Source organism: Diplotaxodon limnothrissa, linkage group LG10 (assembly GCF_057381915.1).
Source record: "Diplotaxodon limnothrissa isolate DT_005_m linkage group LG10, D_limnothrissa_male_GT1.1, whole genome shotgun sequence".
In the NCBI taxonomy this organism is placed as follows: domain Eukaryota; kingdom Metazoa; phylum Chordata; class Actinopteri; order Cichliformes; family Cichlidae; genus Diplotaxodon; species Diplotaxodon limnothrissa.
The window spans coordinates 9,173,726-9,201,483 of record NC_140605.1 but is presented as its reverse complement, the minus strand read 5'-3'; the positions used below and the strand labels follow the sequence as shown (position 1 = coordinate 9,201,483).

At 38.7% G+C, this 27,758-nt stretch overlaps 1 protein-coding gene across 1 annotated transcript; it reads right to left on the bottom strand.

Annotated features, from left to right (window-relative positions):
• Nucleotides 1-356: 356 nt before the first annotated feature.
• On the bottom strand, nucleotides 357-27,758 carry ophn1 (oligophrenin 1). Its single transcript, XM_085363397.1, has 24 exons — nucleotides 27,231-27,758; nucleotides 25,971-26,066; nucleotides 25,505-25,566; nucleotides 24,777-24,848; nucleotides 22,566-22,667; nucleotides 22,354-22,464; nucleotides 22,129-22,233; nucleotides 21,912-22,038; nucleotides 21,715-21,815; nucleotides 21,513-21,604; nucleotides 19,144-19,222; nucleotides 15,827-15,860; nucleotides 15,584-15,646; nucleotides 14,921-14,995; nucleotides 12,074-12,158; nucleotides 10,121-10,179; nucleotides 9,387-9,492; nucleotides 9,096-9,255; nucleotides 8,263-8,410; nucleotides 7,258-7,485; nucleotides 6,202-6,349; nucleotides 5,390-5,440; nucleotides 2,455-2,503; nucleotides 357-756 (listed from the first exon to the last, which is right to left on the bottom strand). The coding sequence occupies exons 1-24, from the start codon at nucleotides 27,382-27,384 to the stop codon at nucleotides 745-747; spliced, it is 2,319 nt and encodes a 772-aa protein (XP_085219523.1). The 5' UTR covers nucleotides 27,385-27,758; the 3' UTR covers nucleotides 357-744.

Below are 27,758 nucleotides of genomic sequence, written 5' to 3'. Positions count from 1 at the left end.
CTACATTCAGTGTGAATTCAAACTACACTGACAAGATCGGAGGTGACGGCATAAGTACTTCTCTGTAATGCCTCATAAAAGTGACTTTGAATAGGTTAACCAAAGTGTTTGCTTACCCTTTGTCCAGATTGACAAAAAAAATAAATAAATAAAAAAAAAAATAGTATTTTTCTGATCAGTGTCAATGTTTTAGCTGGCAAAAGAACTTACACGACACACTGTAGTTTTTCTTGTTGCAAGTATAATACGCGGGCCACTTCATAATCCTATTCAAAATCTAGCGAGAGTAAAAATTCACATTTACTAATGTACAATGATTAAACTAATTTAGGCAGTTTTAAATGAATTAGTTTTCTTTGGGAGATTTGTGTTAGCAACAAGTTATAACCAGCACTGCAGTTTACCCCGACAAACACAGTTGGTGTCATGACCAAATCAAACTATTAAACACTGTAAAAGGACAAGAGAGATTTTATTTAACAAAATAAACAAAGGTAAATTATTTTTACTCCAGCCTAACTTTGGAATGCTAACTGAACACAGAACCAGTAACTTTGCGAACTCCTTAAAAAGTCAGTCTGCTACGGCTTCACTTCACAACAAGATCCTTACACCAAGTAATTCAATTAAGAGCTATTTCCTCAGTCTATTTTTACACAAACTGGATTGATTTAAGTTCATTAGTGGTGACTCCCTCCAGCTCGATGTGCTCCCAAAGGTCACATGATGTCAGCCACATCTTCCTCACTTAAATTCCTAGAAAAAGGAACACAGACAGCCTCTTTCAAATATGGAAAGAATGTAAGAACATTTTAGTCACCAGTCGTTTGGTGTTGCTGTTTGAAATCTTAAATGTAAACTTCATCCACTGCACAGCATACTACACAAACGTCATACTACACCAGGAAGTGATGTACAGAAGCTGTATGTACTTTTTTTTGCATATTTGCCACAGTTACACGTTTCAGATCGTCAACTAAATTTTAATATTATTATTGCATTTATTGAGGGAATGTGTCCTCATAAACAGTGAATGAATCCATTAAAGATATACAGTGTAGGGCTGGGACAGACCATAGGATAGATCATAACTAGCTCAAGCTATAATGTTAACATTTGTACATATGCTAAATGATCATACGGTCATGTATAATGTATATGTTTGTGTAATGGGGATATATTTTCATCATCATTTTATAATCATTTCCTTCTCCTCAAACACCACTGCTCTTGCTCCTCACCTCAAGCCTCTGAACTGCAGTCAGGGCTCTAACGTACAAAAACAGTGCATAAATATATTTATTCATTCCTGAAATTGTCAGCAGATTAGACATGCAACCGTCCCATCTCCAGACAGCTGAGCTGGCTAAACAACAACAGCTGGTTATGCCAGCTAATGTTAGGCTAAAGTGGTTTTTAAAAAAAAAACCCAAAAAAAAAAAAAAAAAAACACGTGTTAGATATACTTCAAACGCTGGCTAACAGTGGCAAAAAACAGCAATGCTTACTGAGAGAAAAGTTCATGATATCCTTAGCAACAACTGTCAGTGGACAGTTTTCACTCATCAACTCATACTTTGGGAATTTTCTCCTCCAAAATAAACAGAAATGGACACATGTTGACATCTGAGATAAACAGTAGGCTGACAACCTGCACTCACCGAAGATGAACGGTGGCCAGTTTTTATATTTGATCCAGGGTAAAAATTAAAACTCTGAAGTACATAAAGTGTTGATATTATTTAAATATTTCATATTATACTTCATATTATTCAAATATGTTCAAATTTAGTGTGTGCAAAAAAGTTTTTTTATACAGAAATAGTAGTAGAAACATGTTGGTGGTCTGGAGCAGTTACAGAGTACAGTCTTAAATTCTGATAAAGGTGTTTGTCCTACAGCAGCCTCCGTAGCTAAGGTTATGTGCTTGTATTGGGAGACTTAAGATGGAAATACTTTTTCACAGCACTGTACATCCATCAACTGAGAGCATCGTGATTTGCTGCCAATCTGTAATGGGTGAGAGTGTAAGTGAGCATGTGGACAATCACAACTAACACACTATAAATTCAAAATACACATTATAATACACTTAGCTTTAACATACTAACGCCTGGTCAGGAACTGTTTCTAATTATATTTTAACACAAGGAGTTGAAGAAACTGGGGAAAAAGCGGGAAAAAAGTAATAATATTTCGCATTTAAATGTACATTAAATGACACTGAACACACATTAAAACGTATTCAATATGAAAGCTTCTCTTCTTCTCCGGAGCTGACAGACTACACCTTACTACATAGAAACTTAAAATGTTAACATAGCATTAAAGTGGTACCCAGTGTGTTACAATGTGAAGGCAGGTGAATCCCCCACAAGCATCAGTATGTCAGTTTACTACTTTGAGAAAGACTGAAGAGCATTACAAATACTGAATACATCTATTTAATGTTACCTCTTTTTTTACCGTCGTTACTGCCGATGTTGATGGTGAACCCGCTGGACTAAGATAGAAGAGAAAAAAACAAAACACCAAAAACAAAAACATTACAAACACATAGATGGTTTAAAACACTATTTCACCAGCTTTTCACAACTTGTTGTGAATGTAATTCTATTAAACAATAATCTGTAACAGAATGTTTACTGTTTTTACAAAACATTTCTTACACTAGGTGCTAAGACATTAGTAGCACATATCCATGTTCTGCAAGTTGTGTGCTGTTTTCTTTCCCCAGCACATTCCACAGATATTAGATCTGACTGAAATCTGGGCAGTTCAGAAGCCAAATAACAATTTGAGCTCTTGATATGTTTTTCAAACCAGTCTCGCTTCATCATGCTCATAGAGATGTCTGCAATCAGGGCATACCTCTGCCATGAACGGGTGTCTGCTGTCCCCAACAATTTTAGGAAGGTGTGAAAAAGTGAAGTGTTAAATTTAACTTCAGCATACATGTCAGGATCCAAGGCTTCCTGGCATGAGAAAAAAAACAGTTTCTCCTCTGGTTTGAATTCTTCCTATACTGCCTCCCACTGACACCTGCTAATCGGGTAAATGACCGGGAACATTCATCCATGTCATATGGTAAACATTATCCACCTCCTCCATTATCCACCTTATCCTAGGTTGCACCACAGTCTAGCTCAGTTAATTAGGTCCTTTCATTATTTCAAAATTGCTCTAACTACTCTACACAGCCACATATACAGGAAACGCTATGTTTATGCTCCAGTACTTTCTGTGGGATCAGACAGCCAGCACCAACTGGGTACTAGCCACTGCATAGCTGGAACACCCCAAAAGATGTCCTGACAAAGCCAAGACATCATCTTCAAAAACTGAATGTTTACGAGCTGCTTAGCCTCCCTTTTTGTCGTGTTTATATAAACTGAACATCAATTTCAAAGGGAACGCTCTAAAGAACAATGAGGATATAATCTTTCTTTGATAACACTCCCACTAGTTCTTCCCATTTGGACACTGTTTATTTATAGCAGCTACAGGGTGAACGGCAAGGACCTTAACTTGCAAATCAAAGAACATGTGTGTCTTTTTCCACCTCACAAAAGGGACTGTGAAAGGGGGCAGCCTAAGAGAGCCCATAGGAACAGGTTTTCCATCTCTCCACGAGTGTGTGTGAGGCTGTTTTATTTCTCACACACTCTCTCTCACACACTCGTAACACACAGTCTGCAAGCTCCAAATGAGAGCAAACCAAGTAAACTTGAATTTATAAATAATTATCCAAAAAGTAGAACACCTGACACACAAAGTGACAGATTTACCAAGTTGGAAAAATCAGAGTGATATCGCAACCGGGGAAAAAAAAAAAGTAGGAGTGGAAAGTTTATCCGACTAACAATGCAGACACTTACGAACACACATGCATAAATTTGACATATTCAAAGTGTCCTTTATTAAATGTTGCGGTTGTTTACAAGTACACAAAACATAGCCAAGCATCAGATCCCAACTGATCCACATAGTAATGCTTCACCAAATTACTTCTGTATGTTGCATGATGCTTTAGGTATTTATAAAAGTCAAAGAAAAGACTCTCACACAGAGCCAGCTTTGGGCAACAGTAATCCCAAATTACATTCAGTGACACCTGAATAGGAGGAACACTATTCTAGCACATTTTCAATGTCAACATTTTAATGTATTAATTAATTACATTTTATTTATATAACACCGAGGTACAACAACTGTCGCCTCAAGGTACTTTATACTGTAAGGTAAAGACCCTACAATAGTAGAGAGAAAGCCCCAACAATCAGCACTATAAAGCAAGCCCTTGGTGACAGCAGGAATGAAAAACTCCCTTTTAACAGGAAGGAACCTCTAGGAGAACCAGGCTCAGGGAGTGGCAGCCATTGTGTGTGGGTCAGGGTAAAGAGATGAGAGCAAGGACACAGAATAGATGCTGGATGCCCTTCCTGATTTGTGTTTCCAGCTGAAATTGAAGCCAGTGACCTTTCGCTTACTAAGCCAACGTGTTAACCACTACGCTACCAACATATCTGTTTGTATCAAAACAAAAGATCTTCAAGTTAAGGATTCATAGAAAAAAAAGAATAATGAAACTGTTTTTTTGCACATTAATGTAAAAAATTTAAACTTTGAACCTTCGGCTGCTTTTCACGTGTTACCTTGCCTATTGCAAACAATAGTAAATCATGTTGTGTTTATTTTGTATATTAATAGGGAAACCATTACAGAGACGTATGCAATTACTTAGATCAGCCCTCAAAATAACTGTGTCCAAACCTTTCCAACTCAAAACTTACCAATATCTATATCATGGTTTTGTAACTGTCAAATCAAGGTTTTACTATATGCAAGCTATTCATATTTTTAAACCCTAGCTCTTCTTCTGCATTTGCAAACAACACCTAAAAGCACATAATTTATTTTTAATAAAGGGCAATCCATTTTAATTAACATTGCTTAAATGTGTCACATTTAACAATACAGGGTACTATACTTCTACAGCTTGCAGTACAAAATTTAATCTCATTTCAGAGTTTAGGAAATCATATTTAGTATTTATTCAAAAATGTAATTAAGATTTTGCAATGCTGAGTGGGTTTTTGAGAGCCTTCTAGAGCATTGATTGTATTTAGCTGCAAGCTGTCTGTGTCCAGCTGTCCAACAGTAGTTCAGAAAATCATGGCATTGTCTTAGGAGTAAGATTGCTATTTATGATCTGACTGACTGTCTTTAATTTTACAGGGAAAAAACAACATGTACACAGCTTTACAGACAATGAGTTGTACACATGAATTTGTTAAATCAGTCTCACCTTCTGCTAAGCTTTTTTAAATGAACATCAGCTGTCATGTAAAAATATATACATGCATGCATACCTGATAAGAAAGCATACCTGCCGACTTGCCTGGAGGCGTTTTCAAAAAACTTTGTTTTAGATGCAACGCTGGGGAAAAAAATAGTAGAGATGTTGACACTGTACACAGACAATATGATGCATTTAAGATTTAAAACTGCCATCAGTCATTGCTGTTGCAGCTGTGGTCATTTATTTTAAGCAGAGCCAACATGCTCTGTATTATTATACTCTAACAAGAAAAACAACTTAAATCTGACAAATCTTATTTTGGAGGCAGCAACAGATACTATCTTTATTTAGTAATGTGGCAATTTTTTTGAAGCAAACAGTTGCTTATTTAGAAACATTGCTGAGCTGCAGTCATGTTCCTTTCACCTGATGAATGGAGCCTAGTTCATAACTATCCTTTTATTTCTGTCTTTGTTCTCTTTCCACCTCCAGAGGTGGAGAGAAAAAAAAAAAAGAAAAAAAAAAAAAATCACAATACGCTTCATTACAGTTCCTAAAGTTAATTCAATCAGCTGTATAGCTCTATGGCATTAACTGAAGACTTATGTGCTGTGCAAGGTATCTTAAAGAGACATCATGATGACATCACTATCAGTAGTCTGCAGCGATGACAGAACAGATTTGTGGTTTCATTGTTTTTATTCCAACTTGTGGCCTGTCTCTCAGCATTAGTGTCATAATAACTATTATTTTGTGGTTTAATTAACGTGGCATTGTGCACTGCTGAGTTACTGGAATTTTCATGTCAACCACAATTTAAGCTCAATAATTTTGCACACACTGCAGTTAAATATATAAGCATGTGTTGTAAGACTTTTGCATGTATGAAGAGTACTTACTAGGATGTGGTTGTGCCCTCACTGCTGGCTGCAGTTGGAAGCTTTTGTGGAGCGGGGAACCTGGACGGTGGCTCAGGAGGCCTAACTGGGGGTCTACAAATCTGCTGTTTCTCCGTGGACCTTGTTCTGGTCAGACCATCAGAATCTCCTGAAAAAAATAACCCTTTTTTCAGGAGATTTCAGGAGATTGTGGGTTGGACTAGTTCACATAAAGTGCATTTGTGCAGTTATTTATCTGAGATAAACTCCTGATATATTCAGTAAAGACAATACACTTGACATTACAAGTGAAAGCATGAAATGATGTCATGTAATACTGATATTTTAAACACCACAGGCTGTAGAAAAATAGTGTAATCAACATTTGCTTAAATAGATTTTTTTTTTCATCAAATAAGGCTTTTATGAGTGCATAAATACTATAAATGGGCCATCTTAGGCCACTGGTAACTAAAATCAATACTTCAATTCATATGATGGACAGTTAACAAATGAGAAAAAGCTTAAAATCTGCAACCAAGCGACTGCCATGCTTCATTGCTTCATTCACTCTAAATGCTTGCATAACACTCTGCTTCATAAATTAACTCTGGAGATCTTCTACTATGATTGCTTCTTGCCATAGAGTTCTTTTTAAACAAATAAAAAGCTCAGTTTAAACTTGTTTACTTCCCAAGGTTATAGCAGTGTATAATTAAATAATAAATTGACAGACACAGCGGCATCAAAGTTACAGCCGTTGTACAAGCTGAAACACACAAAGTCGTAAACCAACACAATAGGCATGATTGTTACTATTAGTATAAAAGTAAAAGAAACATGTTAATGATAAAAGAGCAAGTCAATGGGAAAGATTAATGATTTTTAAATGCTACATGTAGCCACATGCATTGCCTGAGAATGTTGAACATTTTCTTCCAGACTCGACTACCCAGATCTTGGCCATAATAAACTACCACTTTGCTTTTCATACTCTGTGTATCCCTCTGTCCTCTAAGAGGCCTTTTTTCATTGCTGACGAGCATGTATGAGATAGGGAATTTTCCATTAAATCACCTTCTTTGGTGGTTGCTCCTTTTGCAGGTGTTTTTTTGCCCTGAAAGGATGGCACCCTGCTCACGTAGATCCCAGGCTCCCCATTCCCTGCTGAAGAAGCATCAGATTCTGGTTGCCTGTCTTGACGGATAGCTGCTCTGGGTACTAATACTTGTCTCCTTTGACGCTGTATGGGAGTGGGGCTCACTGGGTTTTCATCATCCACGTTGGAATTGTCACTCTGACCATCTGTTACAAAGAAGCAACATTAACAGTTTGGTTGCTGTAAATTAAAAGCATGAAGTTATATGGAAATATTTTACTCTGTGACGTTAATCTGGTAAACTTGTACTATTATTAGAATAATTACAATGCACAGAAACTGATCATTCGAGCTCTGGATTAACCATATAACCGTGTTATTTGGCCACATAACGCACACAATGCAAACATAGCAAGCTGCATGCACCCAAACTTTCTCTCGCACTGTCTATGAAAAGACAAGAGTTACAGCCACTTCACTTAGCAACAGATTCAATAAAGCAGTAAATTGAATGATTTAGCCTGAGTAATTGACAAAAAAAAAAAAAAAAAGATTAACGTGAGATCAAATTGTAGATACATTTATTTGTGCTCAAAATTAATTATTTTTTAAAAAAGGAAGCACCAAATTATTTTCTAACAACATTTGAAGATGATACAGATAGAGAATCATAATAGAAGAGAAACAGAATAGAATTTAATTTAACAAACAAATTCCAAGTTTTGAAGTATGTAATAACTGCTTTGCCACACACACACACACACACACACACACACACACACCAATAAATCCTATTTCGAAAATGTCAAGAAATGACCCTGCAGGTACGCTGTGGTACGAGTCTTTTTAAAGAATAAAATGAATTAATTAATATATTTTAAAACAACATTTTTAAAAAAAATCTACTGTATGCTCAGCAAAGACAGCATGGGATAATGATGAGGATGATGGTGACAATCAGGCCAAGAGAGGCTGATAATTACTCTCAGTGTGCTGGTAAAGCTCGTGACTAAGAGCTTGATAAACACGAGCCGGTCGCTTGGAGATTGTGATGGGTTGCCGTTTTCTCGGGTTGATCCGCGGGGGAGGGACAGGTGGGGCAGTGCTGTCCTCTGGCATATGACTGAAGATCTGCAACCATATTGAAAAAAGAAAAAGAAAAAAAGTCACAGTAACACTTTAGTTCACTGGCTACTTTTTCAGCTCCACAGAGTCTCAGCTGAAAGAAGTAAAAAGTCTTTACATGAAAAAGAAAAAAATAAACTAGAAAAGTATTTTTTTTCTTACGAATGACATTAACATAGAACAACAAAGAGAGAAAAAAAAAGCACAAATACCAAAGTAGTAACTTAATGACTAGAGCGGTGACAAACACAAAGCTGCTTGTTCTACGCAAAGTCGCTTTAAAAGCATAGATGTAGAGCAACCAGCAGGACAGTCAGATAGCCTGGCTCAGTCCTGAGGACTTTTTTAGTCAACTCATATATAAAACCCAAACCATAAAAACAGCAATTTGCTGTTTTACTGGCAGTTATGTACAGGAAACTCCAAAGCCTTCAGCAGCCTTGCCAAGACAAAAAAAAGAAGAGCTTGGAAAGAAATCCTCAGCTGTGTTTTACACTCCAAAACAAAGGAGGCAACATGTTGATTAGTGCTGGTAGGTAGATTTTATTACCTTTGGACTGAGCCACGTTTTCAATTTTCCCCCTTTTTCTTACTTTACGTTAAGCAAAGCACCAACAGTAATAGCTTAATATACCTATGAATTTTAATGGTCTCACAACTCTCTGGGTGAACGACATCACTTCAGCCGTACCTTTTTGCAGTGCTCTATCAGAATCTCAACCACGATATTTTGGAACTTGATATCCAACATGGCCGCCACAGTTTCCTCCTTTGCTCTCATTAGCGTAGGCCCAAAGATAACCGCCATATTTGAAGAAGTCATCAAGTTTTCGTCGCTGTGGCTGCACACGCTGTCAACAAATGGAAGGCTGGGTTGAGTAAAACACTAACTCAAAACAGCCAGTGGCACACGAACAGAGCTCCTTCTAGAACGACAGGAAGAGCTGCAGTGCAAGTCGCATTCGAGTAAGCTCGCACTTACTTCACCAAGTGCTTTATAAGCATCTCCAGCATTTCCCGATTCTTCTCTGGCAGCTTGTAGGTAAGTGAATGGATTTCACTCAGTCGAATGTCCAGATTATCTGACTCTGTCACACAGACAAGAAGTTATAGAAATCATGATCATTTCATTTTCCTTTTCCTTTTATGTCATCTCAATAAAATCAATCGTTCTGTGTTAATCACAACCAAAAACAGCATCACTTTCTGAGAGAGCATGGACTGGGCAACAGCCTTTCTGCACCGTCGTGAAACTAATAAAAGAGTGTCTCCAGAATGTCAGGCCATATAACGAGAAGCCCCCCATTTCCTATAATGAATGGCATTTCCAGGAACCTGAGGCCACCAGCTGCCTTAATGCAACATCCTGACAGAATGAGGCTGATGCTATTAAAGTCATCGTCTTCTTGGTTTTTACAGTATTGCTGTGTGACAGATAAAAACAAATAGGAGTCTCAGATTTCCTTTAGTGTCCAGAGTTGTATAGTGTTGCACTTGTACTTAAAGAAGTACAAGTGCAAAAAGCACATGTCACTCTTTAACTTTCCATTTCCCTGGCATAGTTAAACAGAAAACCAACTGGATTGGACCATGTTAATATACATAACACAAGCCTTTGGTAAGTCTAGATTCAAGGAAAGATTTTAGAGAGGAGGCACACATTAGAACATAACCTCCCCGGTCTTAGCAATGCATCACTTCCAAAACACGTCTTACTTGCAGCACACATGAGGTCTCTGTGCAGACTGTAGGTCGTTAGAGGTTCAGACAAACTCCTGCAAATAAATAAGAACACACAAGTGCAATATAACTCACCACATTAAAAACACGACAAAGCCAAAAAGCAGCATTCCCTCAGTATAGAGTTACACTAGAAAGTAATGAGACAGAGAGCGAGAGAAAGCGAGTGCATCTTCTGTCAAGCCCACATTTGTTAATGTGGTAATAAAAATGTGTTTCAGATGTGCAGATCCACATCTGTAAATATTATACAATCAATGCTGGAAAAATACTTTGGGGATTTTACAACCCTGTGATTATATATTTTGCAAAAGTGCATGTAAGAATATAAACAAATCTGACCCTGGACTAGGGCTGAACGATTATGGAAAATAATCTAATTGCGATTTTTTGCCCCAATATTGCGATTGCGATGCGATATGCGATTATTTTTTAAGGTCTTTGTCTTCTGTATTATTAAACAAAGACAAGCAATACATCATATAGTATGGCAAATACTATATTACATTAATTTTAAACTGTTCTTTCCTGGAAGACAGACCTCTGTTATGATGACATGAGGTGATGCATGAATTGATGACTGACATTTTTATTTAACTTCTTCAATCACAACAGTATATTTGAACATACACAATAGTTTATTTTTAGCTTACAAACATCTGAGCATAAAGTGCTGACAAGGAACCCTGGTGTAAACATTAAAATGAAAGTCAGTACAATGTGCAGATTGCAGAAATATACATAAACAAAATCAGTGGCTTTACCACACTCAGTTTTTCGACATCTGTGAACTACTAGACAGTCATTCAATTAAAAAATAATATTAAATAAATAAAACTAATAAATAAAAAATACACACATCTTACTGATCTCTGCAGTCAGTAACATTACACATAAAGTGCAAACATAATAGCAATTGTATAAACACACACACAAACACGCCTTTAAAATTTAAAGGCGTGAAATTGGACGGTCTAGTTCTGATTAGCGTCACCGCTGTCTCGGTGGAGTTTAATAAACTCGGCCGTCTGCTTCTTGCTATCTAAAATATAACCAGACACTGGCGTAAATTCTCGACTGTCTCATACTTCTGTTTAATAAGTTTTCTGTTTGACGTTTAGTCAGCTGTGTGAAAACCAAGGAGGAACCCACCCGGGGGATTAATAAAGTTTTATTTTATCTAATCTAATAACTTTAATCTCAGCCAAACCGATTTACTCACGAACAAACAAAACACTGAAAAAAGCCCAACAATAACATTTTTAGGTTGTCTAAGTGACTTATATATCACGTTTAACCCGAGCAGCGAAACTCCGCGGTGATCTGAAAATGATGTGCCGGGAGTTGTGCCGTTCTCGGCTGCATCAGTAACCCTCGAGCTCCCGGCTAGCTGTCGAGCTGGTGGGTAGCAGACGCCTCTGAAAACGTCGAAGCACTTTTGCAAATATGGGATATCTTGATAAACCGAGCAGATATTTGATGTTTACACAACTACTTTCTCGCCTGAAAATATTTTAAAAGTTTATTTTGTGACCCAGAAAGATTAGTATGAGTAATTTTAAAACTTAGTAGCGGCCGCCATTGTTGGAAACTGGAGTTTGGCTGGGCCGCGCTATGAATTCTGGGATATGGTAGTAATTTGGACAGCCTTCGGCACGTCGCTGTGACGTAATCGGTCTACAAATGCGGCCTCAGGAGGATGCAGCCCATGAATTTGGACATGTCCAGAGTATAATCGCAGCCTTTGCGGTTAGAAAATTGCACTTGATCATGTCGCGATATTATCGCAAATGCGATATATCGTTCAGCCCTACCCTGGACCAATTAAAAGGCATTTAATAATAATAATAATAATAATAATAATAATAATAATAATAATAATAATAATAATAATATAATATAATGTCATATGTAAACACACACACATACCTGAGATAAAACTTCAAAGCACTTGTGACTGTTTTAACATCCCAGTCGCTGCTGTGGAGATCCACATCTCCTGGGTTTGCAGAGTCTATGAAAGAGCAGGAAAAAGGCTCATGCTACCTTAATTACTCAAAGACATTAACTAGATGTGACATGTGTGGACCACATTGTATAACAGATAAGCATCTTGAGGACATCTGACAAAAAAGAGCAACAGCAGCATTCCTTCACAGTTATGTTTACACACATCTCCCCACACAGCTGGGGGAGAACGCCAGCTCTACAGCAACCTCAAAGGACCCACTGTCATCAGGAACAGAGGGGTTTACTACAAGCAACATTAATGTGTTAGTGAGGTCTGGTGAGCTCAAAGTCAGAGTTTTAAGTATCACGAAGGTGGCTCTCGCTTTACCTGGTCAGTTACTATAGCAACTTGTCCTGACCTGATCCAGGGCAGGTTATGGTTTCAAATTGGCTGGAAAAGATGCTTTCTTTTTTTTTTTCACCAAATTGTCAACTACAGTTGCAGCAGTGCAAAATGTGCCGACTTCGTTTAGCATTCAGCTACTAATGCAGAAAATATATAAATGTTTTCATGCGTGATCCTAACCTGCTGCCAAGTCTATTCTGCACTGCTCAATTGCAACTAAAAGAACAGAGATTTGAAAATTATTCAGTGGCAGCAGATGGCCACCCCTCCCTGAGCTCGGTTCTGTCGGCAGTTTCTTCCTGTTAAAAAGGGAGTTCTTCCTTCTTCCCACCGTTGCCAAGCACTTGCTTGCAGGGGATTGTCACAATGCTGGAGTCTTGCAGGGTTTTTAACCTTAAAATATAAAGCACCTGTATTTATAATAATTCAATTCAATTTTTTTTATTTGAATTATTTGTAGGTTGTTTATCACCAAGAATATTAAATCCCTAAAGTTAATTTCATTTTAATCTGACCAAAAAATCGAAAGTAATTTCCACATCTCTGTCATGTGGCTGCGGGGATCCATCAGATCTGAATGCACTGATGTTTAAATGAAGTCTGGTTTGATCTATTTTCTGTTTGAGCACACACAGGAAAATGGAGCAGAAAGCCTAGAGTAAACAGAGAAAGTTCACACCACTACTATGAAACACATTATTATTTCAGGTATTGAACCTGAAATGTTCTACCCTAATGAAGGCATAGTTTCTGAGTCTGAAAAGAAAGCCCTGGCCAAGGTGCCTTAAACTAACGTGGTTGCCCCCAGCTTGAAGTGTCATAACTGATGGATGTAGCCACTGTGATTTCACCAACTGGTTTGTGGCATCCTGTAGTGAAGCCTGGAGCTGACCGTTTTCATTGTCACCATCTTGCTGAAAGAGAGACAGCCCGCGACTTGTGATTGACAAGTCATTGAGCACATCCTGTTTTATCTTTATGTCTGACTCTAAAAGGCATCATAATTTACAAAATTAACTTTACGTTCTATCTGAAATCTTCTGAGAACCAGCTTATTCTTTATGTCCTCTATAATAGCCATTTCTTTTTTTGTTTTTTACTTATTTGAGCTACCTTACCAAGTGCCGGTGTACTAAACAGAGGACATCCTTGGCTTTCCATTGATATCTCATGTGTTTTTTGGGGCAGGAAATCACAAAAAAGTTACATTTAAAGATTCTTTTTTTCCTCAGTTGTCAGGAGGATATGGCCTAGACCAATAGATATGGTCTATTGCAGAACCACAAGCACTTTGGCAACCACATTGGTCGCCCCCTGCTGGACATTTTAAAAAAAGGAAACAAATCCATCTTTTATGTACAGCCTGTGGCTGCAAAAACATATCCCAGTGGCAGACATACTAGTAAATGACCCCTTAAGATCCCTTGCTCTCTCACTTCAAAACACTGAGTTTATGGCTTCAGTGGCTAGTTTGAAGTTAATTCTGTAAATTATGGTCCATTTAAGTGATGCTAACTGTCAGCATTACAAATATGGAATGGATTTAATGACCTTGTAGTACCATATCACCCTATTAGAGCGCTCCGCTCTCGCTCTGCAGGCCTACTTGTTGTTCCTAGAGTATTTAAAAGTAGAATGGGAGGGAGAGCCTTCAGTTTTCAGGCCCCTCTTCTGTGGAACCAGCTTCCAGTTTGGATTCGGGAGACAGACACTATCTCTACTTTTAAGATTAGGCTTAAAACTTTCCTTTTTTCTAAAGCATATAGTTAGGGCTGGACCAGGTGACCCTGAATCCTCCCTTTGTTATGCTGCAATAGATGTAGGCTGCCGGGGGATTCCCATGATGCATTGAGTTTTTCCTTTCCAGTCACCTTTCTCACTCACTATGTATTAATAGACCTCTCTGCATTGAATCATATCTGTTATTAACCTCTGTCTCTCTTCCACAGCATGTCTTTATCCTGTCTTCCTTCTCTCACCCCAACCGGTCGCAGCAGATGGCCGCCCCTCCCTGAGCCTGGTTCTGCCGGAGGTTTCTTCCTGTTAAAAGGGAGTTTTTCCTTCCCACTGTCGCCAAAGTGCTTGCTCATAGGGGGTCATATGATTGTTGGGTTTTTCTCTGTATCTATGAAGCGCCTTGAGGCGACTTTTGTTGTGATTTGGCGCTATATAAATAAAATTGAATTGAATTGATCTGTTTTAAATAAAACTAACATGGCTAAAATGATCAGCTACTGGCTACCATGGATATAGCTTAAAGCAATTTTAAGGTTGAGCCTTCCAGAAGCAAGACAGTGAGTCAGCAGATGTTTCCCTGTCATGCCCGATTGAAACTTGCAGAACCTGTTGTGCCGTGTTAATAAGTCTAACAGAGTGAAACATTGTAAAAGGACAGATGTAGCAAATTTTCACAAGCTTACCGAAGAAGGCGTTTAAAAGCTTCTGCACTTGGATGTTGCTGCCAACCGTCCTGTACACTCCTTCCTGTGTGGCTCCTAGGAAGAAGAAATGGGGAAGGTTAAAAACAAAAGAAAAAAAAAAGTGCGTGGACAAATAGAGAGCTGTGGAAATGCCCACATGATTCCCTTGAATGTTCCTGATGTTCCCTGATTTTGATTACAGATACAAAAAAACAAAAAAACAAAAACACTTTCTTTCACTAGTGTATTCGGTTTAAAACATAGACGTGTTAATGTTTTTAGAGCTTAGCTTCATTCCAGTAAGATGAATCATGACACTGGAGAAAAATACTGTGACTGTAGGTTTTAATCATTAGGGTGTGAGTTTTAGCAACAATGAGCATGAAGGGAAGATGTGAAGAAAAGGTAAAAACCTCTGAATTTAATAGACCCTCACATAACAAGCAAGAGAGAGAGAGCAACGTGATGATTAAAATCCTTTATAATGTGAAAAATACTACATTTCAGAATACTCTTATTATAAAGAAGGGCATGTCTCACAGAGAGTAGCCAGCGGAGTAGTGTCAATGTGTCACACGTGACTCAACTACGCCCCCTTAAGGGAAAGAAGAAAAATTAAAAAGGCAAAAAAAGCAAGAACGATCCTTTAACAGAAGCGTTTACCTTTTGTTTCAATGTAATTGATGCACTTTCGCACAAACTTGAATCCAGTTTCATTCAGTTCCACTGTGGAAACAAAAAATAACAATTTACATTTACGAAAAAGCCACGATTATCAAGCACATACTTGTCACTGCTAAATGGATGCATTCAATGGCATGAGATGGAAAGTAGGACAGTATAGCATCTGTCCACATAAAATAATATTACAGCTTTAGACATTGAAGAAACTGATGAGTGACTTACTTTCAGCTTGCTTGTGAATTGGTGAATGATAAATCTGAAATAAAAAAAAGATGCAGTAAAAAAAAAAAAAAAGTGAGGATTGTGCAGGAAAAAAAAAATCAAACACACAGTGGAACTAATGAAAAATAAATCCTTAAAAATGAGAGGAAACAAACACTTGAAAGGCACAGTGAAGGATTTCAGAGGAGTTGACAAGAATATTAGCATGATTTTTGAGTTCTGGTTTGAGTTTACCTCATGAGCAGATTGAAAGTGCATGATAACTACAGTAATGACAAAAAAAAGAAAAAGGACGCACTTCTACTTTGAGCACTTTTTTTGTGTGTGATCCTCGCCGTGAAATAGCTCACTGCCCTCCCCTTTAATGAAAGTCAGAGGTCCTGGCCAGCTCCAAACCAGCAGAGACATGGTACAGCTTTGTTCAGAGACACTTATGCAGGGCGAGCATTTGTAGCCACAGACAGCTGAAGTGTAAAATATAACAGTCACACCTAGAGTTAATCTATGACTGTTTATCCATACAAGTTTATGCAAGGCTTTTTTTTTTTGTTCATTACTTACAAATTCTAGATGTGATAGAAAACCTAATGCTAGAGAAGAACATTAGCCAACAATTAAAATGGACTTTTTCCTACAACGTTTAGATGCTTACTTTAATTTCAGTGGCTAGCATGAAACTTGCCAACATTTCTAGTTGCTTAGGAAACTTTGGAGAAGTGCATGCAGACATTTTTCTCTTATTCCTCTGCCAAAGTGAAAGCTGGGTCAGAGGTAGGTTTGCAGTGCTGTTTGTCTAACTGTCAGAAAGATGGCAAAAGCTACCAAGCCAAATTTCAGGAATCTTAGTGGACAGATGGTGTGGACAAAAAACCCCAAAACAACAAAACTCTATTGCTTTCTTTAAAAATTGGACGCCTCATGAATGATGGCATCTTAGAGCTCTTTTGTTTGATTTCATGGAAATCAAACAAAACAAGGGCTTCAAGGGATCTAAGTGTCATATTATATTGTGATATATGGGCTCAATCGTGTCAACTTCTGCAACTCCAACTTCCACCCGTGGAAGTTAATCAAAGTAAAGAAGTGCACTAAGAAGAGTAGAGGAAGTACAGAAAGATCCACACTCACTGGCCACTTTATTAGGTACATATTGCTAGTACCAGGATAAACCGGTTTTTGCCATCAGAGCTGCCTTAATTCTTCATAGCAAAGATTCAACACAATGCTGGAAGCTGGAATGCTTCCTAAGAAGTTTTGGTCCATATTACCATTACAGCATCAACCCAACCACGACACACCATGACAGTGCCTGTCCCAAGCCCAGTCAGGTGGGGAGGTTGGTGTCAGTGAGGGCATTCGGCATAAAATCTTGGATGCAGATGATCCAACCCCTAAAGGGAGCAGCTGAAAAAGGAAGATTGCATGGTAGCAGTCACATCCATGATGGAAAACTCCACCCCAACTCCTCTATTGGATTGAGATCTGGTGACTGGGGAGGACAGGGAACTCACTGTCGCGGTGAAGAAACCAGTGCGATATAATCTGAGCTGTGTCACATGGATTTTTATCCTGCTGGAAGCAGTAATCAGAAGATGGGTACAATGTGGTCAAAGATGAATGGACATGATCAGCAATGCTCAGCTGGTAAAACAGGGCTCAAAGTATGCCAAGAAGATATCCTCCGTATCATTACACCACCAGCAGCCTAAACTGTTGATACAAGGAAGGACAGATACATGCTTACATGTCATTTACACTAAAGACTTATACTGTCCATTTGTATTGTAGCCTCAGTATCCTGTTCTTAGCTGACAGAGGTCACACCTGGTGTGGTCTTCAGCTGCTGTACCCCAGATGCTTCAAAGTTTGATTTGTTTTGCCTTCAGAGATGTTCTTCTGTGTAGCTTGACATAATGATTGGTTCTCTTAGTTGCTTTTGGCCTTCTATGGCACCAACAATCAGCAATATTTAGTCACTCAAATCACTGATTCTTCCTCATTCTGATGTTACGTTTGAACATTAGCAGATTGACTATGTCTTCACAGTCCTAAAGAGATATTTTCAATAGTAAGGAGTTGAACAGGCGTACCCAAAAAGTGACCAGTGAGTGCACATGTGAAAACAAAGCAAATGCATTCCGCACTGTGTGGATTGCATAAAGTGAACGAAAAAAATAATGGAAAAAAGCAGTGCTACAACTCAGACAATTTCATGTATTCAGAAGTCTAAAGGCCAGATAGTCTGCAGTCCACTGGAAATTCACAGTTCCAGCTTATTTTGGGCAGAAAAGCTCTTGTGCAACTTTCATAATATATAAAGAAGAAAAGGGGGAACTCTGCAGAAAAAAAAGGGTACTAAAAAGCATGTTCTGTTATTTTCATATCCCCTGGCAATGACTGTTGCATTGTGTCTCACACAACACCAATGCATTAAAACATGCGGGCAAGAGATGTGATGTGAGAACTGCAGAGAGCGGGCAATACTGAAAGCAAAAAATTATAACATCTACAAACATAAAGAGGAATTAACACTGGAATTTTGCTAGTAAAGGCACTTTTGTTACTTTGAACAAGAGAGTGAAGAGAGATGGTGGAGTAACAAGTCGGCAGCTTTTTTTTTTTTGGGGGGGGGGGGGGGGGTGTTTGTTTGTTTTGTTTTAGAGGCGGGGCTTCATTAACACCCAAATGTGATTTCAAGAATCAGAAAGCAAGAAAAACAATTCAGCACAAATTCAGCAAAAGGCTCTTAACTAACCAGGTGCCATCATTTAGCTGTACGTAGGTGTGTGTGTTCATGTGAAAGTCAAGCTTCACACCATAGCTCTCACATATGTAATAGAAAAATTATAATGAGCTACCCGCTGCCTTTTTTCCTGCGCTGCTTAACAAATGTCAAATTTGAGCAGCCATGCAAGTTAAATTGGAAAAAAGGGAAAAAAAAAAAAAAAAAAAAACCCACAAAAAACAACAATTATGAAAGGGCAGCTTTTTTTTTTTTTACATAAAGCATTTAAAATAACACACAGTTCCAGATTGTTTTCTCTGTTTGATGATGCAAAGATAAAACTTTTTTTTTGTTTTCCGTGCAATCCAAATCCAAACATGCAGTTAACATCAGGCAATGTGTGTTTAGCAACCATCCAAGAGGATTAATTTAACACAAAAAATAAAAAACAAGCCCCGTGTTAGACTGCACATGGAGGGAAACGGCTCCAGCGCAGTAGCCTCGCTGAAGGGACAAAATTGCTCTGCTAATCTTTTTGGCCGTTAAGCTGTTTTCACAGAATAATCCTAAATGAAATGAGAAACAAACTCACAGGCTCTTTTCCATCCATGGCCTCCATCCACAACTTCCTGTCTCCCTCCGAAAGAGCTTGGAAAGTGACTGGCGTGTTTCTATGGAAACAGAAACAAATGACATTAAAAAGGCAAAGGTTGCAATTTAATCCTTCAGTTAAAAGGGTGTACTGTTTCAATATCCAGCTCTTGTTTGGGGGGGGGGGGGGTTGAAACACTCGTACACATCATACACATTCTCTTAGCAATTGAGGAGAGACAAAGTGTCTTTAAAGTAGCTGATTAAATCGCATGTGGCAGCGATGGGAACAAATTGAGATAAATAAGACAAGCATAAAGAAATGATGAAAACCCACTGCTGCAATCTGTCCTCTGCAGAAGTAACAAAATCCAGTGCCAGAATTTACAGCTTGTAGGCTACTGAATCAATTGTTAACCAAAACAACTGTGCAATGAGTTTAAAAGCTTGTTCTGCCAATTATGCTAATCAAGCAAACCCAAAAAACTCTTCCAAAATTCAAAATCCATTTTAATGATCATTATTCAACACGAGGCTGTGCAAGGCAGTTTTGAAACAATCCCTTTATTACCTACTACTTAGAATTGAAAATTTAAAATTAATGCATCAATACAGTAACAACAATAATAATAATAATAATAATAATAATAATAATAATAATCATTAGCATGTAAACATGACAGTATAACTTCTTATATATTTTCACAGCTGAGTGGATAAAAAGGAAATTTAACTTTTAGAAGCAAAGACTCATTGTTGATTTTGACCAGTTTTCCGATTTTTTCTCGTAGGTCAGTAATCTGTATTCAGGTTAGCATTAATAAGGTACTTTTTAGTCTTATTGACCACTCAAAGCACTTTTAAACTACAAGCCACATTCACCCATTGACACTGCAGTTTATTCCACTGCTGGAATTTATAATGGACCATAATTTCATGCAAAATGTGAATTTTTAAACAGTGCTAACCCGGGTGCACAGGCAGCACACTCACTCTGTTACTGAGTGCTATTACTTGAGGCTAGGAGCACTGTGGAGAGTTACTCGTGGGTCTAATTATATGATGCAAAGATTAATATAAGACAGCAATTAATAACCTACAACCAACTCTCCTGAGTAGGTTAAACATCACGGCACACAATATTTTGCTCTTGTGCTGGACTTTTGAGTGCAGGTGGGGGGCTCTGGCGGCTCCTCTGACAGGAACCAATTGAGCCAAAGGTGAGGCGTTAGATGAGGCTTGCAGGTGTTTTCCCGATGACAGAATAATTTGTGTTAGAAAGTTTGGAAGAATACGTCTAAACTGAGATCAAAGCTCTGCTCTTCCGTAGAAACATCAACACGAGTGAGCCAAATGCTGACTTTTCTAAAACAAACAAACAAATGTAACAGAAATCAGAAGTGCGTGAAACCAAAAGCATAACAGGCACACGGTTGTGCCAAATATTTGAATTTTTCTCACCAGTGCGTAAGGGGAGATGATTTATTGCCTTGGTATCGTGGTTTTACTTTACAGTGAATCCAGAATGTTAACAAAATGCTATGATTTAAATAAGGCTGCAGAGAACTAGTTTAGTCTACGCATAAAATTTTCTCTCACACACACACACAGTTTGTGCATCAGGGTCTATTTCGGATTCAGCATCTTGCCCATGTATACTTTGTAATGCACCTCATAGGACCGGCATCAAACCAGGAATCTTGTGGATAACCTCTAATACCTGAAACAGAGCCGTCCCTAAATCCAGACCAGCTAATCAAACGGCAATTTGTAATTTTAACAAATAAACAAGCAGGTACTAAATTGTCAAAGGATATGAGAGACCTGTAACAATCTTGACTTTTAATTCACTTCCACTAAGGTCAAAGGTTAGAGCCAGTTGCCTTTCAGGCCCATTTGTGCAGGCTTTTCTTTGCCTGAACTCACAGCATTAGCTCCTACATTAGACAGCACTGCCACCTTGAGTTGCTCAAACAGCCAACAGCCAACAGTTATATTCAGTTAACAATCAGGATTCAGAGCGATGTATAATTCAAGCTGCTTTTAAACCTTTTTTTTAAAAAAGAAAACCCAAATATTTTTACCGATTTCACGACACAAACCTGTTGTGTGACAGAAATCCCTGTGGCTTATGAGGCTATTAAAATGCATGTTGTCCTGACTGGCCTGCTTATATAAATATGAGCCTGTTGTGTTCTGTCCTCGGAAAGTTTGCCATCTGTTTCCAGCTCTTTGCTTAGGGATTGTTTGGGCTACACTCCATTAAGCCTTCACACCATGTCCTTGTAAACCACCTGTTCACCTCGCTGCCTGAATCTGTTTATCCCATAAGGCTTTTGTCTCACAGTTTCTCAGCTTGTTTGCACTAACCTCTCGATGGTTTCCACGTCAAAGCAAAAGCGCTTATCTATGGATTCTGTCTTCCGGCGGATGCAGGATTTCAGTGTGAGCTGTATGGGGCCCTTCAGGTGAGGACAGAGAGTTGGAAAGTAATCAGTAAACATAATGGAGACAACAATATAAGAGAAAGTCTTCTGAGGAAATTTGGTGTTTACTGAAGGTGGGTCAGCACCTGTTTAGTTGTAGTCTTCTGTTCACAAGGTACCATGACTAGCACTCTCCCCTCTTTCTGATACTTACAATAATATTTGACCCATGTCATACCCAGAGCCCCTGGAGGAATACAAAGCAGTTTTTTTTGTTTTTGTTTTTTAAAAAGAGCCTACAGAAACAACTAGATTCCACATAAACATATAGCAACCCACTTACGCTTCTCCTGACAATACAAATAACCCCTCATTGGAAAATTGTGCATTTTATAGATCTGGGAAGGCCGTTTCATCCTTTTCATTAGCTCCTCCAACTCCTCACAAGTGCTTTCATAGTTGTTTCTTGTCTGCAGGCAAAACCGGAAAGTACTTAAAACAATGTATATGATTTAAGGAAAGTGAATTTTGCTGATGGCATTGTCGGTAACAGTGCTTACGTTCTGCAAGCTTAGCTGCAGTTCCTGCTTGTAAGGCATGAAGTCCTGAGTCATCTCCACTGTCAGGTTGTTAAGTGTTAAAATGCTGTGAAGAAACGCCAGCACCTGTCCAACGAGTGTGTGCATTACATACAACAAGAGTCAAAGCAAACAATGCATGAATGACACCAGGAATATTTCCTCAATGTTTTGTTATGTGCGTGGAAGCACAAAAACCGCACTCACCGGCTCCACCACGTCAAACTTCTTCCTGTCCTGAACCTGGTGTATCTGGTATACGTACTCGACTGAAGATTCATAGAAGTTTGCACGCTCTTTATCTAGGAGTTCATCAGCCTATTGAAAATTCAACAAAAATATCATCTTTTTTAAAATGGTTCTCACCTATATATTTCCCTACCCAAGTGATGCAAAGTATTTGTTGTACTTCAACTAACCTCTTGAAGCTGAGTCTCTCTCTTCTTGGCAGAGAGATTCAAGTGTTTGTCTAATTGGGAGTAATATTTTTCACTCTCTTTATCAAACTTCTTTTTCTTTTCCTGCAAAACAGATTGTAGAAAAAGATTATTTATTATTAGAGACCACCAAACTCCAGTGTGCAGTTCAGTACTGCCTTTTGCATTGCATTCACAGTTCCAAAGTCACCTCTGCAAGTCAAATTATGTAACAGAGAACTTTTACAAATCACCTGTTTGCATGTTTCTTTCTTTTTGTTGTAGAATTGTGGCTTATAAATTTGAAAATACATATAGCTGATAACACACCATCTTGAATCTGCTGCTAATAGCCATCTGCTATCAGTCAGGCTCAGGCTAATGCTAAAACCTATAGATTATATCTCAATATTAAAATGCCAGTACGTGTCAACTGTCAGCTGTAACATCTAAAAATAAATGTGTTTTCACTGTATTTACATGAAAAGTTAGCAAGCGAGCTGAGAATATTAAAAAGATAGCTAAAAGTAGCAAAATACAAAAAAACACTAGCTAAACTGATAATATACAAATGATAAAATAAACATTATGCAACGGTTTTGGTACAGTAGTAGGAATAAATCCTTAAAAGTTCAAGTTCATGAAGCTCAAAAAATATAACTTAACCAACATTTGCTAAAGTAGCGAGCTAAAAGTAATCAAAAATGGTAAAGCTTACAGCTTTCTTGTAAGTGCTCACTAAATGATAAATGACTAGACAATAAAAAAGTACAATGAGTACAAATACAGACAGAAACGTGAAAACTTGAAAATGTAAACCCTGTAAAATATCAAAGACCAGATTCAATAGCTATATTGTAACGTTAGTAGATGCAAATTTGTATGACATACCCTGTGATAGAGTCGCTTTAACATTAATAGCTATAACTAATTGTTCCCTGTATTGCTTTATCAGTCTCTCATGTCATAGTGGAGGAATTTTGGCCCACCCTTTTTTACAACATTGCTTCGGTTCACTGAGGCATGTAGGCATTTATTTACGTACAGCTCTCAGCCGCTGCTACACCTCGATTCTTTTCTTTGTGGATTTGCTGCTGTGCTCTAGCCCTTTCTCTTGTTGTATGTTACAATTTGGCCTAAGTTTTAGCTACTGGATTGACGGCTGACAATTTGACTCTAGAATACTTTGATATATAGAGAAGTTCATAGTTGAGTCAATAAGTGAAAAGTTCCCAGGTCCAGTGGCTACACAACAAGCTCAAATCTCCACTCTTACAAAGTGAAGATACACCCCTTTGGTCTTGTCTGTCCAAAGGACATTGCTATGGAAGTCTTTTGGTTTCTCCAGATGCAACTTTGCAAACCTACGCTGTGCTACCATGTTCTTTTTAGAAAGAAGAGACTTTCTCCTGACAAGCCTTCCAAACAAGAAATATTTATTCAGTATTTTTGCAATTGTGCTGCCAAGAACTTTAACATTTAACATGCTAACTGAGACATGTAGAGACTAACATGTAGTTCCTAATTTATTTATTTTTTTAGTTTTTCCATGTTTTCTGTAGAGCAGCAAAGTGCCAAACCGATGCTCAGTTTGATTAGCAGCACCTGGATGTTACTCATTCATAATTCTTATGGAAACTGTAAAGGTGGGCTTAGTTTTTCTCAGTACTGACTGTAGATAAATTAATATAATTTTTGACCGTTTTGTCTGTTTGTATACCTTAAGAATATGTACCCTGATTTTATTAAGCGGTACATCTATTAGGGCAGGGCTTTGCTACATTTAATAATCAGAATCAACAGATGCTTGATGAGAATATTTTAAATATGAGACTTTCAAACGTCATTTTGAATAATCACAATATAAAATCCTAACTTTAATGATATCACCTTAGAACGAAATAAAGAAATTTGTTGAGCTGCTCTCAACTACAGAGTGCACGCACTAAAAACACCTGCAATATCCTGTTTTTAACAAAGGAGACAGGTTATTGTGCTTCAAAAATAGTTTATACACAAATACGGGGAAGTACCTTATGACATCCTGTCTGGTCTTTGTGGCAAGGAGAGGGGGGTTATATATACTTTAATGACCTGACTGTCCATGCAGAGAAGCACATTTTGAAGCTACTGAAGTAGATCGAGTGCTTCCAGTGCCATTTACAGGAATGAGCCGTGATGTCACTTACAAGGCAGGGTAAACAAAGAACTTACTTTTGTTACTCCTATTTGCTCCTTTCTGAACTTCTCCAAGGGCTTGATGAGTAGATCTGATGCATTCTGAACCTGGACAGGAAAAAAACAAACCGTTACTGACGGCTCCTAAACATACTGTGTTTGTAGATTCACTTTCCAAGATAATGTAAAGAGTTTTGAATTTTTTTAAAAATCTATACACTTTTCAAAACAAAACAAAACAACAAACATCACAGTTCTGAGCACCTGCTGCAAGTTCAATTAGCAAGATGACCTCCGGTTTTAGATTTACATCTCTATCTGGAGAATCCAGTCAAACAGGAACTGCTTCTCCCATTATAATAACCTGCCTGCCTTAATTACTCGGAGAATAATAAAGTGTGTGAATCAGCAAAAACTGAGGTGACAAAACTTGCATCAAAATTTCTACCAACAGCAGGCCAATATGTAACCATAAACAAAAATAGAAGAAGAAACCCAAGAGGGGAAGTGATACCAAAATGATTACCAGCATTACACTTCACAGTGCTTGCATGCAGCCACACCTTTACACAACTGACATGTCTTGTGTGACAAAATGAACACATTAAAGATGGCATCACAGCAAAAAAAAAGAAACAGAATGCATTAGTGGTTTCCTTTAAAGCAGTATCACTTTTTGCGCAGGATAAATTAATGCGGTGTCCGATATCCAGCAAGACTTCAAGCAGCATGCACAGTCAGCATGGAGGAAGTTGATAACCCACCAGCATCATCCTGTCGTGCTCCACTTCCTGCAGAAGTCCAGCAAACTCCTGGAACGACTGCGCTGGGGAGGAAAGCACCAAAAGAGGATAACTTTTGCATGGTGTTATCGAAACTGGCTGAGTCAGAGGACATATTAGGAAAGCAGCAGATAACACTTGCTCAGAACTTTACAAAACTCACTTTATGATTTATGCTCATAGAATTTCCACCTATCTTTATGCACGTTTTCCATCGAGCTCTGAGGCAGGTTATAGTGGAGCACACAAAGCCTTATGTTTCCTCTTATCTAAATTCTGAGGCATTATCAGCCGACAGCCAAAAGTGCTGTGCTTTCCACCGCGTTCAAGCGGGGAAACACAAATGTAGAAAAACTACAATAAATTGGAATATTTCTGGCCACGTATTTACTCTGACTGCTTAAAAACTCAAGCACAATCCAAGGCAGTGCGCCTTTATCACTCTTACCAATGTTAATCTCGTCATCCGTCAGTGAGTCGCCGATGAAGTCGAACTGGAACACACTGAGAGTCTGGGAAAACTTCTGCACTGCCAAAGAGTATCCTGAAAAAGAGAGAAAATAAAAACACGAAGCGTGATCTGTAATTAATGACAAGTTACATACACTGCTTTTAAATTCAGTCCAGTTCTCATGAATCTAAGAACAGGCCAAGATTAATAGAAGTTGGTGTTTCATGTTTCCCCTGATAGGAAACCGGAAAGTATGAAAGACATCCTTGGCAGGATTCAGCAGCGGTGTAGCAGCCAGTATGTGGTTGATAATGCAATACATTATCCCCGTCATGCCTGGCTTTTACTATCAAAACAAAACAGAGCCCTTCACATCACTGCTGTAGACTATTTAGTCCAGAGAACTTGGCTAGTTGTATCTAGCCTCATACTTTTTTCAGTGGAACAATCGTTTAATGTTCTTTTCATCAGCCAATTGTGCACCCAACCCCCTTTCTTCTTGTGTTTTAGCTCTAAAGAAATCATATTTGATGACAATCAGTGCTGAGGCTGAAAAAGCATTAAAGGACATGAGCATTCTGATGAGCAGGATGACATGAACATTGAAAAATGTTTGGGGGGGGGGGGGGGGGGGGGTTGCTTTCCATGGACTTTGTCCCAGCAACTCGTGACCTCTGACTATTATCTGGATTTACTATTGGACCCTCACCGCCCCCCAACACCACTACAGTACCTACAATGACAGTTTCTGTTTTCGAGGTGAACAGCTTTGCCATTCAGGATTTCCACAGCAGTATCTTGGTGAGTCAAACAAAACAAACAATATCACCCCCAGTGGGTGCCACGCTGACCCAAATATACGCATGTACAGTTCTGCGTCTGCGTGGCGTCCCTGGCTCTGACCTATTCTATCAGTGGGAATGGTCCCACCTAAACATGAGCGCACAGAGAAGTGGAGAGGCGATGCACGGACTGATGCAAGCCCTCCAAAAAGGAGACAGCTGTTCGGGAACAATAGTGCTGGTCATCCTGCACATCTGCAGCTCTGTGGCCTCTCAGTTCAAAGCTCTTTCTCCTTTTTTATGGCTTTTCCCTGGAGAGCAATAACAACTCCCTGAATACTCCTCTCCCACATAAATACACACTTTATCCTGCAGGCCTACGTAAAATAACGGAGGGGATGCTGATCCATTGGCATCAGAGCCCTAAATCTACATGCAAATCGCAAAAAAGAGCAATCTAACTAAGCATGCTCACCCTTGATTGCAGTGATCACACTATTCCCGTCTTTGATCACTTCTTTGAGGAATTTGTTTGTCCTCTCCAGCTCCAGCTCGTAGCACTTGAGAGTCTCTCTGAAATCCGGACTGTCCAGATAGCAGTCGCTGAACTCCAGCGGAGGATGAACCATCTTGTGCACCGCTCGACTTTATAACACAATAGAAACACTGAGTCCGCTTTCCACAGAGGCGCTGCCTACGCTCGTCCGTGGCACGCACCGCTCATTTCTGTTCACTTGAGGCTACTCCACACATTCCGCTCCGAGGTTCGGAAACCATCGTGTCCGTGGGAGCCTGCGGCAACGGATGGTTACAAATAAACTGATCGAAACAGTGAATTCCCGCAGCCTAGGCTCACTTCCCTCTTTTATTCGTCCGCGCTGCTAATGCTTCGGTTTAATTGTATCCTGGTGCCCTGACCACTTTTTTGCTCCTTACCGTGTCGTAATTAAAAGAGCAGCTACGATCCCTCTGACCGCGTCCCATTCCAAAATCCACACTTAAA